This window comes from Tachypleus tridentatus, chromosome 1 (genome assembly GCF_004210375.1).
Source record: "Tachypleus tridentatus isolate NWPU-2018 chromosome 1, ASM421037v1, whole genome shotgun sequence".
Classification (NCBI taxonomy): domain Eukaryota; kingdom Metazoa; phylum Arthropoda; class Merostomata; order Xiphosura; family Limulidae; genus Tachypleus; species Tachypleus tridentatus.
Genome location: NC_134825.1, coordinates 107,217,378 through 107,231,919, shown reverse-complemented (window position 1 = coordinate 107,231,919; position 14,542 = coordinate 107,217,378). Strand labels below are relative to the sequence as shown.

At 34.0% G+C, this 14,542-nt stretch overlaps 1 protein-coding gene across 1 annotated transcript; it reads left to right on the top strand.

Annotated features, from left to right (window-relative positions):
* The first annotated feature begins 1,330 nt into the window (after positions 1-1,330).
* On the top strand, positions 1,331-14,372 carry LOC143257488 (protein O-mannosyl-transferase TMTC3-like). The gene is made up of 6 exons (XM_076516248.1): positions 1,331-1,472; positions 1,695-1,768; positions 2,850-2,970; positions 3,936-4,037; positions 4,176-4,259; positions 11,901-14,372. The coding sequence occupies exons 2-6, from the start codon at positions 1,716-1,718 to the stop codon at positions 12,147-12,149; spliced, it is 609 nt and encodes a 202-aa protein (XP_076372363.1). The 5' UTR covers positions 1,331-1,472; positions 1,695-1,715; the 3' UTR covers positions 12,150-14,372.
* Positions 14,373-14,542: the final 170 nt, after the last annotated feature.

The following is a 14,542-nucleotide window of genomic DNA, read 5'->3' as shown; positions in this document are numbered from 1 at the left end:
TACTGTACCAAGTTCAGTGATGTCATCTGAGTAATTAGAATTACACAAATCTGCGTATTACATTTTACTGGTAATACTGTACATGACACGTCACAAGGCCTGTTTACCGTTCATATACTAGTGGTGTGTTTGTCATGGGCTCTACAACAATTGATAAGACTCTTACACCGCGATTGGTCTTGTCAGGTCTATAGCCATTGGTTCTCAACGTTTTAAGTATAATAAAATGTGATCTTATTTCAATGAAAACGATTCAGTTGTTCAAAACTACGTATCACATTTTATAAAAAGTCTATGAGAGAAAAATGAATATTAGTTTCCTATTCAGCATACAGGAATTATCACTGTTTGGTGTTGTCTGAATGTGTTATTGTTTCACCACAGCTTGGTGTTGTTTGAGTGTGTTATTTTTTCACCACAGCTTGGTGTTGTTTGAGTGTGTTATTGTTTCATCACAGCTTGGTGTTGTTTGAATGTGTTATTGTTTCTCCACAACTTGGTGTTGTCTGAATGATTTGTTGTTTCATGACAGTTTGGTGTTGTTTGAATGTGTTATTGTTTCACCACAGCTTGGTGTTGTTTGAATGTGTTATTGTTTCTCCACAGCTTGGTGTTGTCTGAATGATTTATTGTTTCACCACAGCTTGGTGTTGTCTGAATGTGTTATTGTTTCACCACAGCTTGGTGTTGTTTGAGTGTGTTATTGTTTCACCACAGTTTGGTGTTTTCTGAATGATTTATTGTTTCATCACACCTCGGTGTTGTTTGAATGTGTTATTGTTTCACCACAGCTTGGTGTTGTCTGAATGTTTTATTGTTTCATCATAGCTTGGTGTTGTCTGAATGTTTTAATCCTTCATCACAGCTTGGTGTTGTTTGAATGTGTTGTTGTTTCATCACAGCTTGGTGTTGTCTGAATGTGTTATTGTTTCACCACAGCTTGGTGTTATTTGAGTGTGTTATTGTTTCACCATCAGCTTGGTGTTGTTTGAATGTGTTATTGTTTCATCACTGCTTGTTGTTATCTGAATGTGTTTATTGTTTCATCACAGCTTGGTGTTGTCTGAATGTTTAATTTTTTCTTCACAGCTTGGTGTTGTCTGAATGTGTTATTGTTTCACCACAGCTTGGTGTTGTTTGAGTGTGTTATTGTTTCACCATAGCTTGGTGTTGTCTGAATGATTTATTGTTTCATCACAGTTTGGTGTTCTTTGAATGTGTTATTGTTTCACGACAGGTTGGTGTTGTCCGAATGATTTATTGTTTCACCACAGTTTGGTGTTGTTTGAGTGTTTTATTGTTTCATCATAGCTTGGTGTTGTCTGAATGATTTATTGTTTCATCACAACTTGGTGTTGTCTGAATGTTTTATTGTTTCGTCACAGCTTGGTGTTGTCTTACTGGGCCAGGGTCGAAGTGATGAAGCTTTATCTTTGTTCAACAGAGCTTTAGAACTCGAACCGGAACACAAGGTAAGAATTGTAAGATTTAGAACACAGTTTAACTATTCACAGTAAGGTTTAATAAACATGGAACTTTGAAACGTTACACGTTTTTTTATTAAAATATTTCTCAAAAGAATGTTTTGTACTCGTCTTAGGCTTAGCGCGTTACTTGTGTGTTTTTGTTTGCTTTCAATTACTCTGGTCGCCCCACTAATTTTGATGCTCAAAACTGAAACTTTATTATTTCAGCAAGCCCTCATCAACTCAGCAATGCTACTTCAGGAAGGTAACTTGCAGAAGACCGAAGAAGAAGCCAGAAAGAGGTAATTATTCAAAGTATTAAGGAAACAAAATAGCATTTCGTTCTGTTGAGAGAAATAGGTCCTAATTATTTACTGTTTTTCGAAGCTGTACGGTGAGCTAAAGACACTATCCGTCCGTGTGATCTTTGTTTTCTCTTATACTAACAAACAATCTGATGTGTCTTAATGTTAAACTGTACAATATACTTTCAGCGATTTGTTCTCCTCAGGATCGAACCCCAAATTATGGCATTATTTTTCAGAAGAGAGAGAGAAAATACTTTTAAAAATAATTTCCATAGCTGTTAAGGTAGAATGGAATATTGTGACATAACATGCATAGCTCCAAGAACGTGATATTGTAGCATAACATGCATAGCTCCAAGAACGTAATATTGTAGCGTAACATGCATAGCTCCAAGAACACAGAAGATGTCGAAATAAAAGTAAATATAAAGTCATTTATCTGTAGCACGTTCAAATTAATTTGTTACTCTGTGTTTTGTTGCCTGATGTTGGTTCAGGTAAGTAGGCCGTGAGTAACAAGTAAAATAAAAATATTTTAAAATAGAGAAAAGACTGTTATCACAATTTTAGATAAAATAAACCTTATCGATCAAATAAATAAAACCAATAGGAAAATGTGATTAAACTTTTTTATTTTTGTTAATGAATGTTCATTTTCCTATCACGTGACCACTACTTCTTTTTGACCCGCCCTCTGGTGGCTTAGCAGTGATGCTTTTTTTAAATTCCTCATGTGATCTTAAAAGGACACAGATCGAGCTTGTGAAAGGCTAATGTGTTTTAAAAAGTATATTTAAGTGCTGAAAGTTATATATATTTTCATAACACTGTTAAACAAAGTATCTTGTGAAACATTCGTACTATTGTTCGTTTATTAGAAGATATATTCTTGCAGTATGAAATATTTTTAAATATTGTTATATTCTAGTATTATAACAATACTTCATACTAATTATATATATTATTACAATAGTGCTAGTGCTTACAATATATGATTATAAGAAGTAAGAGTACTGTGGTTAGGGTTAACCTTATGCCTTTATAAGGGTTATCAGTGTTGTTTGAATGATAACAGGTTTCACAAGGCAACAGATGGTGTGATGCACGAAGAAGGGGTATTCTTTAGTCTGGGAATGTTGGCTCTGGAAAACGGAAACCGTGCACTAGCTGAACAGTGGTTTCGGAAAGCTATAGAGGTGAGAAACCTAACCGGTTCCTTAAATTTTCAGTTTCGTTCGAAGAATCGGAAAAGTAAATATACATAATATGACGAAGAGTAAGTAATATAACGTTTAAATATAAGTCTTGTGTGTCGTTTAGTCCTAAAACTTTACTGTGTTGTGTCGCAGTCTTTCTACTGATAAAACCACATACATAGTAACAGATAAATCAGCATGTATTAAATAAATATTAGACCACATTTATAAACCTGCTATTGTTAAATCCACGCCCAAAGACAGATAAACCACATTTATAAACCTGCTATTGTTAAATCCACGCCTAAAGACAGATAAACCACATATATAAACCTATTATTGTTATAGCATTGCCCAAAAATGATAAACCACATTTAGAAACGTATTATTGATATAGTATTGTCCAAAAATGATAAACCTACTGTTGTTAAATCCACGCTCAAAGACAGATAAACAGCACTTAAACACAGACTGCTGTAAAATCCACGTCAACAAGGTATAAATGAACACGTAAAAAAACCACTGTTGTTAGAATTAGAAGATATAAGCCAAACTCTGGAATGGCTATCAACTCCAACAAACTTTTTATCTCCAAAACTTTTAAAATTATTGCCTTCGGCAGACCCATCATTGATCAGTTCAAACATCTGGCGCAATGAAAATATATTTCTTCCCTTCATCACGTGAAAAAAATAATAAAGTGTCGCCCTCTATACTTGTTCTAGGAGACACAGACAGAAATTTATTTGATTAATGACCAAATTTTTCGAAACAAATAAAAAAATACAAACAAATTTTCGTCGGTTATAAGTAAAAAAAACATTTTTTCTTCTCTATGTGTCGATTTAAGTCTGTCGTTCTACAAGAGAAAGCATTTCATCTTGATAAGCGGCTTTAAAACTATTATTGTCTATCAGTCACTTTTCATTCGTTCATTATTTTTAATTGTTTTTCTTTAATCTAAGATTAAACCGAGTGACCGGAGCGCCCTCTTTAACCTTGCCTTGCTTCTTACTGAAAATAATCGTCACTCAGAAGCTCTAGATGTCCTTCAGCAATTGTTACAGGTGAGAAGCTGAACACGTTCTTACAGCTACTTTAAAATAACATAAGTTCGACATAAGTTTAATTTTTGGCTTGGTTTTAATCAGAGTGTTGTCTTTACTATCATTCCAAAGGTTCTATTGGTTTTTTTCTCCGTCTAGCATCACACGGGTCACGTGAAAGGTCTTCTGCTCCTTGGAGATATCTACATTACTCAGATGGAAAACTTGGACGGAGCAGAAACGGTAAAAATGTATAATTTATAAACTGTGGGTTCTTATTAGCTGCAGTGGTACACACAAATAAACCAGATAACCTAGAAAGTTATTTGTAATGTATGAATTATTATTAGCTACAGTGTTAAACACACATAAACCAGATAATCTAGACAGTAATTTATAAAGTATGAATTATTATTAGTTGCAGTGGTGCACAGACAAAAACCAGATAATCTAGACAGTAATTTATAAAATATGAATTATTATTAGCTGCAGTGGTGCACAGACAAAAACCAGATAATCTGGACAGTAATATATAAAGTATGAATTATTATTAGTTCCTGTGGTGCACAGACAAAAACAAGATAATCTAGACAGTAATTTGTAAAGTATGAATTATTATTAGTTGCAGTGTTACACACACAAAAACCAGATAATCTGGACAGTAATTTAAAAAGTATGAATTATTATTAGTTCCTGTGGTGCACAGACAAAAACAAGATAATCTGGACAGTAATTTGTAAAGTATGAATTATTATTAGTTGCAGTGTTACACACACAAAAACCAGATAATCTAGACAGTAATTTATAAACTAAGGGTTCTTATTAGCTTCTGTGCTGGACAGACAAAAACCAGATAATCTAGACAGTAATTTGTAAAATATAAATTTTTATTAGCTGCAGTGGTAAACAGAAAAAAAAACAACAGATAATCTAGACAGTAATTTGTAAAATATGAATTCTTATTAGCTGCAGAGGTGCACAGACAAAAATCAGATAATCTAAACAGTAATTTGTAACCTATGAATTATTATTAGCTGCAGCGGTGCACAGACAAAAACGAGATAATCTAGACAGTAATTTGTAAAGTATGAATTATTATTAGTTCCTGTGATGCACAGACAAAAACAAGATAATCTAGACAGTAATTTGTAAAGTATGAATTATTATTAGTTGCAGTGTTACACACACAAAAACCAGATAATCTAGACAGTAATTTATAAACTAAGGGTTCTTATTAGCTTCTGTGGTGCACAGACAAAATCCAGATAATCTAACCAGTAATTTATAAAGTATGAATTATTATTAGCTGCAGTGGTACACACACATAAACCAAATAATCTAGACAGTAACTTATAAAGTATGAATTATTATTTGTTGCAGTGGTGCACAGACAAAAACCAGATAATCTAGACAGTATCTTGTAAAGTATGAATTATTATTAGCTGCAGTGTTACACACACATAAACCAGATAATCTAGACAGTAATTTGTGAAGTGTAAATTATTATTAGTTGCAGTGGTACACACACAAAAACCAGATAATCTAGACAGTAATTTGTGAAGTGTAAATTATTATTAGTTGCAGTGGTACACACACAAAAACCAGATAATCTAGACAGTAATTTATAAAGTATGAATTATTATTAGCTGCAGAGATGCACAGACAAAAACCAGATAATCTAGACAGTAATTTATAAACTATGGGTTTTATTACCCAGAGTGGTACACACACTAAAACCAGATAATCTAAACAGTAATTTGTAAAGTATGAATTATTATTAGCTGCAGAAATGCACAGACAAAAACTAGATAATCTAGACATTAATTTATAAACTGCGAGTTCTTATTAGCATGTGTGGTGCACAGACAAAAACCAGATACTCCAGACAGCAATTTATAAACTATGGGTTCTTATAATGTGGAGTGGTACACACATAAAAACCAGACAATCTAGACAGTAATTTATAAACTATGGGTTCTTATTAGCTAGAGTGGTGCACAGACAAAAACTAGATAATCTAGACAGTAATTTGTAAAATATGAATTTTTATCAGCTGCAGTGGTGGACAGACAAAAACCAGATAATCTAGACAGTAATTTGTAAAATATAAATTTTTATTAGCTGCAGTGGTGGACAGACAAAAACCAGATAATCTAGACAGTAATTTGTAAAATATAAATTTTTATTAGCTGCAGTGGTGGACAGACAAAAACCAGATAATCTAGACAGTAATTTATAAACTATGGGTTCTTATTAGTTAGAGTGGTGCACAGACAAAAACCAGATAATCTAGACAGTAATTTGTAAAATATAAATTTTTATTAGCTGCAGTGGTGGACAGACAAAAACCAGATAATCCAGAGTGTAATTTGTAAAATATGAATTCTTATTAGTTGCAGAGGTGCACAGACAAAAACCAGATAATCCAGACAGTACTTTGTAAAGTATGAATTATTATTAGCTGCAGTGTACACAGACAAAAACTAGATAATGTAGAAAGTTATTTATAAAGTATGAATTCTTATTAGCTGCAGTGGTGCACAGACAAAAACCAGATAATATAGACAGTAATTTGTAAAGTATGAATTATTATTAGCTGCAGTGGTACACACACATAAACCAGATAATCTAAACAGTAATTTATAAAGTATGAATTATTATTTGTTGCAGTGGTGCACAGACAAAAACCAGATAATCTAGAAAGTAATTTGTAAAGTATGAATTATTATTAGCTGCAGTGTTACACACACATAAACCAGATAATCTAGACAGTAATTTATAAAGTATGAATTATTATTAGCTGCAGTGGTGCACAGAAAAAAACCAGATAATCTAGACAGTAATTTATAAAGTATGAGTTATTATTAGCTGCAGAGATGGACAGACAAAAACCAGATAATCTAGACAGTAATTTATAAGCTGTGGGTTCTTATTAGCTTGTGTGGTGCACAGACAAAAACCAGATAATCTAAACAGTAATTTATAAACTATGGGTTCTTATTATGTGGAGTGGTACACACATAAAAACCATACAATCTTGACAGTAATTTATAAACTATGGGTTCTTTTTAGCTAAAGTTGTGGACAGACAAAACCAGATAATCTAGAAAGTAATTTGTAAAATATGAATTCTTATTAGCTGCAGCAGTGCCCAGACAAAAACCAGATAATCTAGACAGTAATTTGTAAAGTATGAATTATTATTAGCTGCAGCGGTGCACAGACAAAAACCAGATAATCTAGACATTTAATTTGTAAAGTATGAATTATTATTTGCTGCAGTGGTGCACAGACATAAACCAAATAATCTAGACAGTAATTTGTAAAGTATGAATTATTATTAGCTGCAGTGGTACACACACATAAACCAGATAATCTAAACAGTAATTTGTAAAGTATGAATTATTATTAGTTGCAGTGATGCACAGAGAAAAACCATATAATCTAGACAGTAATTTATAAAGTATGAATTATTATTAGCTGCAGTGGTACACAGACAATAACCATATAATATAGAGAGTAATTTGTAAAGTATGAATTATTATTAGCTGCAGACAAAACCAGATAATCTAGAAAGTAATTTATAAAGTATGAATTATTATTAGCTGCAGTGGTACACAGACAAAAACCAGATAATCTAGACAGAAATTTATAAACTGTGGGTTCTTATTAGCTTGTGTGGTGCACAGAGAAAAACCAGATAAGCTAGACAGTAATTTATAAACTATGGGTTCTTATTAGGTGGAGTTCTACACAGACAAAAACCAGATAACCTAAACAGTAATTTGTAAGTATGGGTTCTTATTAGGTGGAGCTCTACACAGACAAAAACCAGATAATTTAGACAGTAATTTGTAAAGTGTGGATTCTTATCAGGTGGAGCTCTACACAGACAAAAACCAGATAATTTAGGCAGTAATTTGTAAAGTATAGGTTCTTATTAGGTGTAGCTCTACACACACAGAAACCAGATAACCTAAACAGTCGAACCTGATTACTGATTCTTCCCAACTTTTGAATTAATGTTATAGACGAACCATAATCTGGGTATTTGTGAAAATATACATTTTATCGATCTAACTAAAATTTTAATGAGGACAATCGGATCACGTACAGTCGAATAATAATAGGCTCACTCAGCTAAATTCCCCATAAACTTTATAGCACCAACTGAACTCAAACCCACATTCGTGTTTAAATTAATTGTATCTCACCTTTATACCAAGTCAAAACACTTTGTATACATGACGAGGTTCTGTCGTAAGCAATGTTTCACTCGACTCTTCTAGTGACGAAAATAATTTATTATATAGAGAAATAACTGAAACTTGTATTTATTTAGTCTTCAAGATATCGGTCATAAGTAAACGAATAATGAAGATAAAAAAAAATAGTTTAGCAAAACAAAACAACTGGTAGTGAAACATACAGTTTGAGAGTATCAGATTTGTATTTTTATGTATGTATATATATATATACATGTATGTATGTAACTACATACAGGACTCCATGAATAACAAAACAATACATTTATTACTGTGACGTGATGTTTCTCTCTTATTTCATACCGTTATCATGACATCACATGCCGCACTTCAAGATGTAATTTAATAGATCATCTGAAGTAAAAATGTTAAAATACAGCTTTCCAATGAAACTTGAGCTAAATACATGCTTTTCAAAATGTGTAAACATCAAATATAGTTTTTATATTTATCAGATAAAATGTGCGTAAAATTACATCCTGAAATGTGATTTTTGAGTCAAGAAAATAAATTGTTAAAAAGTAACAGAAAGAAGAGGTTTGGTTTGGTTTGAATTTCACACAAAGAAACTGTCAGAAAATAACAGAAAGAAGAGGTTTGGTTTGATTTGAATTTCACACAAAGAAACTGTCAAAAAATAACAGAAAGAAGAGGTTTGGTTTGGTTTGAATTTCACACAAAGAAACTGTCAGAAAATAACAGAAAGAAGAGGTTTGGTTTGGTTTGAATTTCACACAAAGAAACTGTCAGAAAATAACAGAAAGAAGAGGTTTGGTTTGGTTTGAATTTCACACAAAGAAACTGTGAGAAAATAACAGAAAGAAGAGGTTTGGTTCGGTTTGAATTTCACACAAAGAAACTGTGAGACAATAACAGAAAGAAGAGGTTTGGTTCGGTTTGAATTTCACACAAAGAAACTGTGAGACAATAACAGAAAGAAGAGGTTTGTTTCGGTTTGAATTTCACACAAAGAAACTGTTAGAAAGTAACAGAAAGAAGAGGTGTAGTTTGGTTTGAATTTCACACAAAGCTACACGAGGGCTATCTGTGCTAGCCGTCCCTAATTTAGCAGTGTAAGACTAGAGGGAAGGCAGCCAGTCATCACCATCACCACCAATGGTACTGGTTACTTTAAAAGTGTGTGACCTTTACATGTCAACGTGTGAGAAAGAACCAGCATTAGCAGTGACTCTGGACGACACTTGTTCTGAGCTGAACTATTTGAAATGAACGAAAGCGACCGTGTGAAGGATATTTTTTAATGAATGTTGATTTTCATTCATTACTGATGTGACATGGTTACGTGATTAGATATTTTATTTACAAATAAACACAAGTAGATAACTTCTTCATCAAAGTAAACGTACGTTTACTTCAGTATTTCATACCAATGGCGCTACGATAATTCGTATATCGTGAAACTGACGATAAAATAAGAATTTGCTAGCTATGGTCACTAGGTGCTGGCGTTGCAAACGCTTAGTCCTGCTTTTATTATATACTTTTTAAACAGTTCCTCTTTTTATTGACTTTTAAGGTAGATTTTACGTATGCGTTTTTGTATGTTTTTACAGTCAAACATTATAAAAATGTGTACACTGAATTTTCTTTTCACTTTCGTACCACCAATAAAAAAAAAGTGGTAGTTTTAACCATTTTGGTTCCCCAGTAGCACAGCAGTATATATATGGGCTTATATCGCTAGAAACTGGGTTTCTATACCTGTGGTGGGTAGAGCACAGATAATTTTTTGTGTAGCTTTGTGCTTAATGCAAATAACAAAATAACCATTTTGAAAATTTCTGGAAAAATTGGTGTTGCTACAGAACAGAAAGCTAGTTAATGAAACTTCACAAGTCTGTTTTAAAGGCGCATAGTGTTCAGGGTAAATCAAACTTTTTACTTTCTAGTACAAACTACTGTATTGGACTGATTATAAGGCGACATTTTTTTCTGTTTTTCTATTCATAATTAGGCTGTAAAATTCATAGTCGTCTTATAAATGTAGCCGATCACAGGCCCTGCCCCTTATTCTATCCTGTCACATTTCTGAAAGTCCAGATAGCATCTGTCTACGCATGCGAGCCAATGTTAGATCAAGTTCATTGGTAATTCTTGTGACTAATTCACTTGCAAGCTATACAGTTATGGCAGTGGGCCCGGCATGACCAAGCGTGTTAAGGCGTGCGACTCGTAATCTGAGGGTCATGGGTTCGCATCCCCGTCTCGCTGAACATGCTCGCCCTTTCAGCCGTGGGGGCGTTATAATGTGACGGTCAATCCCACTATTCGTTGGTAAAAGAGTAGCCCAAGAGTTGGCGGTGGGTGGTGATGACTAGCTGCCTTCCCTTTAGTCTTACACTGCTAAATTAGGGACGGCTAGCACAGATAGCCCTCGAGTAGCTTTGTGCGAAATTCAAAACAAACAAACAAACAGTTATAGTAGTGATTTTGCAGACCTAAAAAAACTTATGATCTCCAACTGTTTTCTTTCTCGTGGTTTTTGAAAATAGGGATCGCCTTATATTCGAGATCGCCCTATAATCGGGCCAATGTGGCATATGCTCCCAAACGTGACAACTTCGAGCCACAACAAGTAAACAATTTTGTAATAATATTTTGTATTCTTACTTCTTTTTCACGTCATGTTGACTCGTCTATACCAACAGACTAGAGCCTCATTATTTAAGTATGTTATTGCACTACCACTTGGGGATATAAAGAATTTTCACGATGTACAGCCCGTCTTTTCTCTTTTGTGGCTTTCACGACATCTATCGCCTCTTTTATTAGGTAAAAAAAGTTGCAAAGCAAATTACCCTTAAAAAGCACTAAATAACGAAAAGACACGAAAACCTGAAATAAAGCAGTGAATTAGGATAGGGGGTTTGAAGGAATTAATGTGGATATCAGTCAACGTCGTGTTGTTTATTGCATCAGTAATAACGTATCACGAAATACTGCAATTAACCAACCAATATGTAATAACCATGATCGGGTCCGTGTCCATCTGTTATAATAGCAAACTAACAAAATACTCTATATGACTAAAAAATTCATGGAACATTTATCACTTTTATGCATGACCAACCATGTGTACTCAACAACGTTACATGTACTGTACTCATGTGGTTAGACATTCTGACCTGAAAACTGTGTGGTCACGTGATTATACACATTGACCTGACAACTATACATTTACGGTAGTCACGTTATTAGACATTCTGACATGATAACCGTAAATTTACGGAAGTCACGTGATTAGACGTTCTGACCTGACAACCGTACATGTACGGTAGTCACGTGATAAGACGTTCTGACCTGACAACCGTATGCAGTCTTTTGTAATCAGGTAAGAGTTTAAAAATATGTCAGAAAAATTACTTTTATTCATTCTGTTTTGTTTCAAAGTAGGTGTTGCATTATTCCAGGGTTAAAACTCGTTCCAAATCTTTCATGTTGTCTTTAATTGAGGATATTTTGTAAAGAAACGACAACAGCCTGTGTAGATGTGTGGAACTCACTTCTGTGCCTATATACGTACATGAATAGTAGTTACCAAATACTTGCTGTATTCGTATGTATATAATAAACAAGTTATTCATTCACCCCGTTTCAGTGTTATCAGAAAATACTGGAAGTTGACCCCCGAAACGTCCAGGGCTTACACAACTTGTGTGTAGTGTATCTCCACAGGGGTCATCTGATACAAGCAGAAAAATGCTTCCTTCAAGCAACAGATCTGGCTCCAAACGCCGAGTATATTAGACATCATCTTCAACTGGTCCGCTCTCAGATTTTAAAACAAAACGTACCGATAGGTGTCACTCAGAGTGATTTGCATCAGCTGAAGTATTCTGTGAGATGATTGGCTGGTTTTGGTGACGTCAGATAAATAACAGATGAAATACTCAAATGATATTTCGTGTACCAATGGAAAGCTCCTATTTGTTTGTTTGTTTTTTCTTTCTTTACCGAGAGAACACTCATGACACGCAACCAAGACAAATGGAATATTACATTTTATGAGCGTAAAACATAACAAGACTTGCAAGTGAAATGTTGTCCTTTTAAAGATCGAACGAAATTGGAGCATTCAGAAGACGCATGGAAACTTTAACACAAATCGCGTGATATTAAACCTTTATGGCTTCTTGTTTCGTTCGAGATGAGCAACCGAACAACAGCTGTCGTGTTACTCGTCGTTGTCACTACCTATCGTCAGCCACGAAGTCGTCTTTTTATCACTTATCAAAAAGAATAATATATGTGATCAGAGAAACGTGTCGTTTTAACTATAAGAGTATTTCAATCTAATCTTTCACATTGTCAGCGAAGGAAAATATAGAGAAACAATATCAAAACGTTGACTCCAACAAATCAGCAGAAATAGTCATGTTTACGTCAGGCCTGCTATTATCTAACTATTTATCATGTTTTACAACTAACGTCAGGCCTCAGTTACACCAACAAACCTGCTATTATCTAACTACTTATCATGTGTTACAAATAACGTCAGACCTCTGTTACACCAACAAACCTGCTATTATCTAACTATTCATCATGTTTAACAAGTAACGTCAGGCCTCAGTTACACCAACAAACCTGCTATTATCTAACTATTTATCATGTTTTACAACTAACGTCAGGCCTCAGTTACACCAACAAACCTGCTATTATCTAACTACTTATCATGTGTTACAAATAACGTCAGGCCTCAGTTACACCAACAAACCTGCTATTATCTAACTACTTATGTTTTACAACTAACGTCATGGCTCAGTTACACCAACAAACCCATTATCTAACTATTCATCATGTTTAACAAGTAACGTCAGGCCTCGGTTACACCAACAAACCTGCTATTATCTAATTATTTATCATGTTTTACAACTAACGTCATGCCTCTGTTACACCAACAAACCTGTTATTATCTAACTACTTATCATGTGTTACAAATAACGTCAGGCCTCAGTTACACCAACAAACCTTCTATTATCTAACTACTTATCATGTTTTACAACTAACGTCAGGCCTCAGTTACACCAACAAACCTGCTATTATCTAACTACTTATCATGTTTTACAACTAACGTCAGGCCTCAGTTACACCAACAAACCTATTATCTAACTATTCATCATGTTTAACAAGTAACGTCAGGCCTCAGTTACACCAACAAACCTGCTATTATCTAACTATTGATCATGTTTTACAACTGACGTCAGGCCTCAGTTACACCAACAAATTTGCTATTATCTAACTATTTATCATGTTTTACAACTAACGTCAGGCCTCAGTTACACCAACAAACCTGCTGTTACCTAACTACTTATCATGTTTTACAACTAACGTCAGTCCTCAGTTACACCAACAAACCTGCTATTATCTAACTATTCATCATGTGTAACAAGTAACGTCAGGCCTCCGTTACATCAACAAACCTGCTATTATCTTACTATTCATCATGTTTAACAAGTAACGTTCAGGCCTCTATTCACTATAATGTTTCATGTGACTGAAAAGATGATTTGAATAGAAAAACATGAAGTATGTGTTTTTACGTCGATTCTAGATGTGTTGTGAGAGTGGAATCGAAGTTACGTCACGTGAGTAAAAATCATGTTTTAAACGGTTTGAATTTTCATGTTATTTCCTTTGTATTACTGAGTGCAAAATAATATCATAATTCAACGATAACGTTCGAAATACGATAAACACCACCAGGTGGCAGCAGTATCTTCCACTCGCGTTTCGTTCAGGTCGCCAATCAACAGTCAAGGCCGCCTTAGATATTTTGGCTTATCTACAAACGAGGGCTGATACGCCGTGTAGATTAACTTATTGTCACTTAGTAGTCAGTGTTTGCTTTTTACAACAGTATTGTCACTTCTGATTGAAGCAAGTTAAAATAAAAATACTCCCCCTTGCATGCCTCTGAGATGTATTGAAGTAAACTGTTGTAACCTAATAATGAATCTTTGCTTCTTCTTTTCCTCATTGTTCAAGCCAAACTATGATTTGAATGTTTCTAGAAACATATATTATATATGTACATATATCGTTTAAAATAAATTATTAATATTATCCACTATGTTCAACCATTCTTTGTTATTCTTTTCTTCTAATCATCTGCACATAAAAATCGAAATCTGAACAACGAATTCTTACATTCTCATAAAACTCAGCATATTTATTTACAACTGATAGTTAAATCGTAGAATCCAGGACTTGGCGGTGGTTATCGTTGAACAGCTGTCTTTC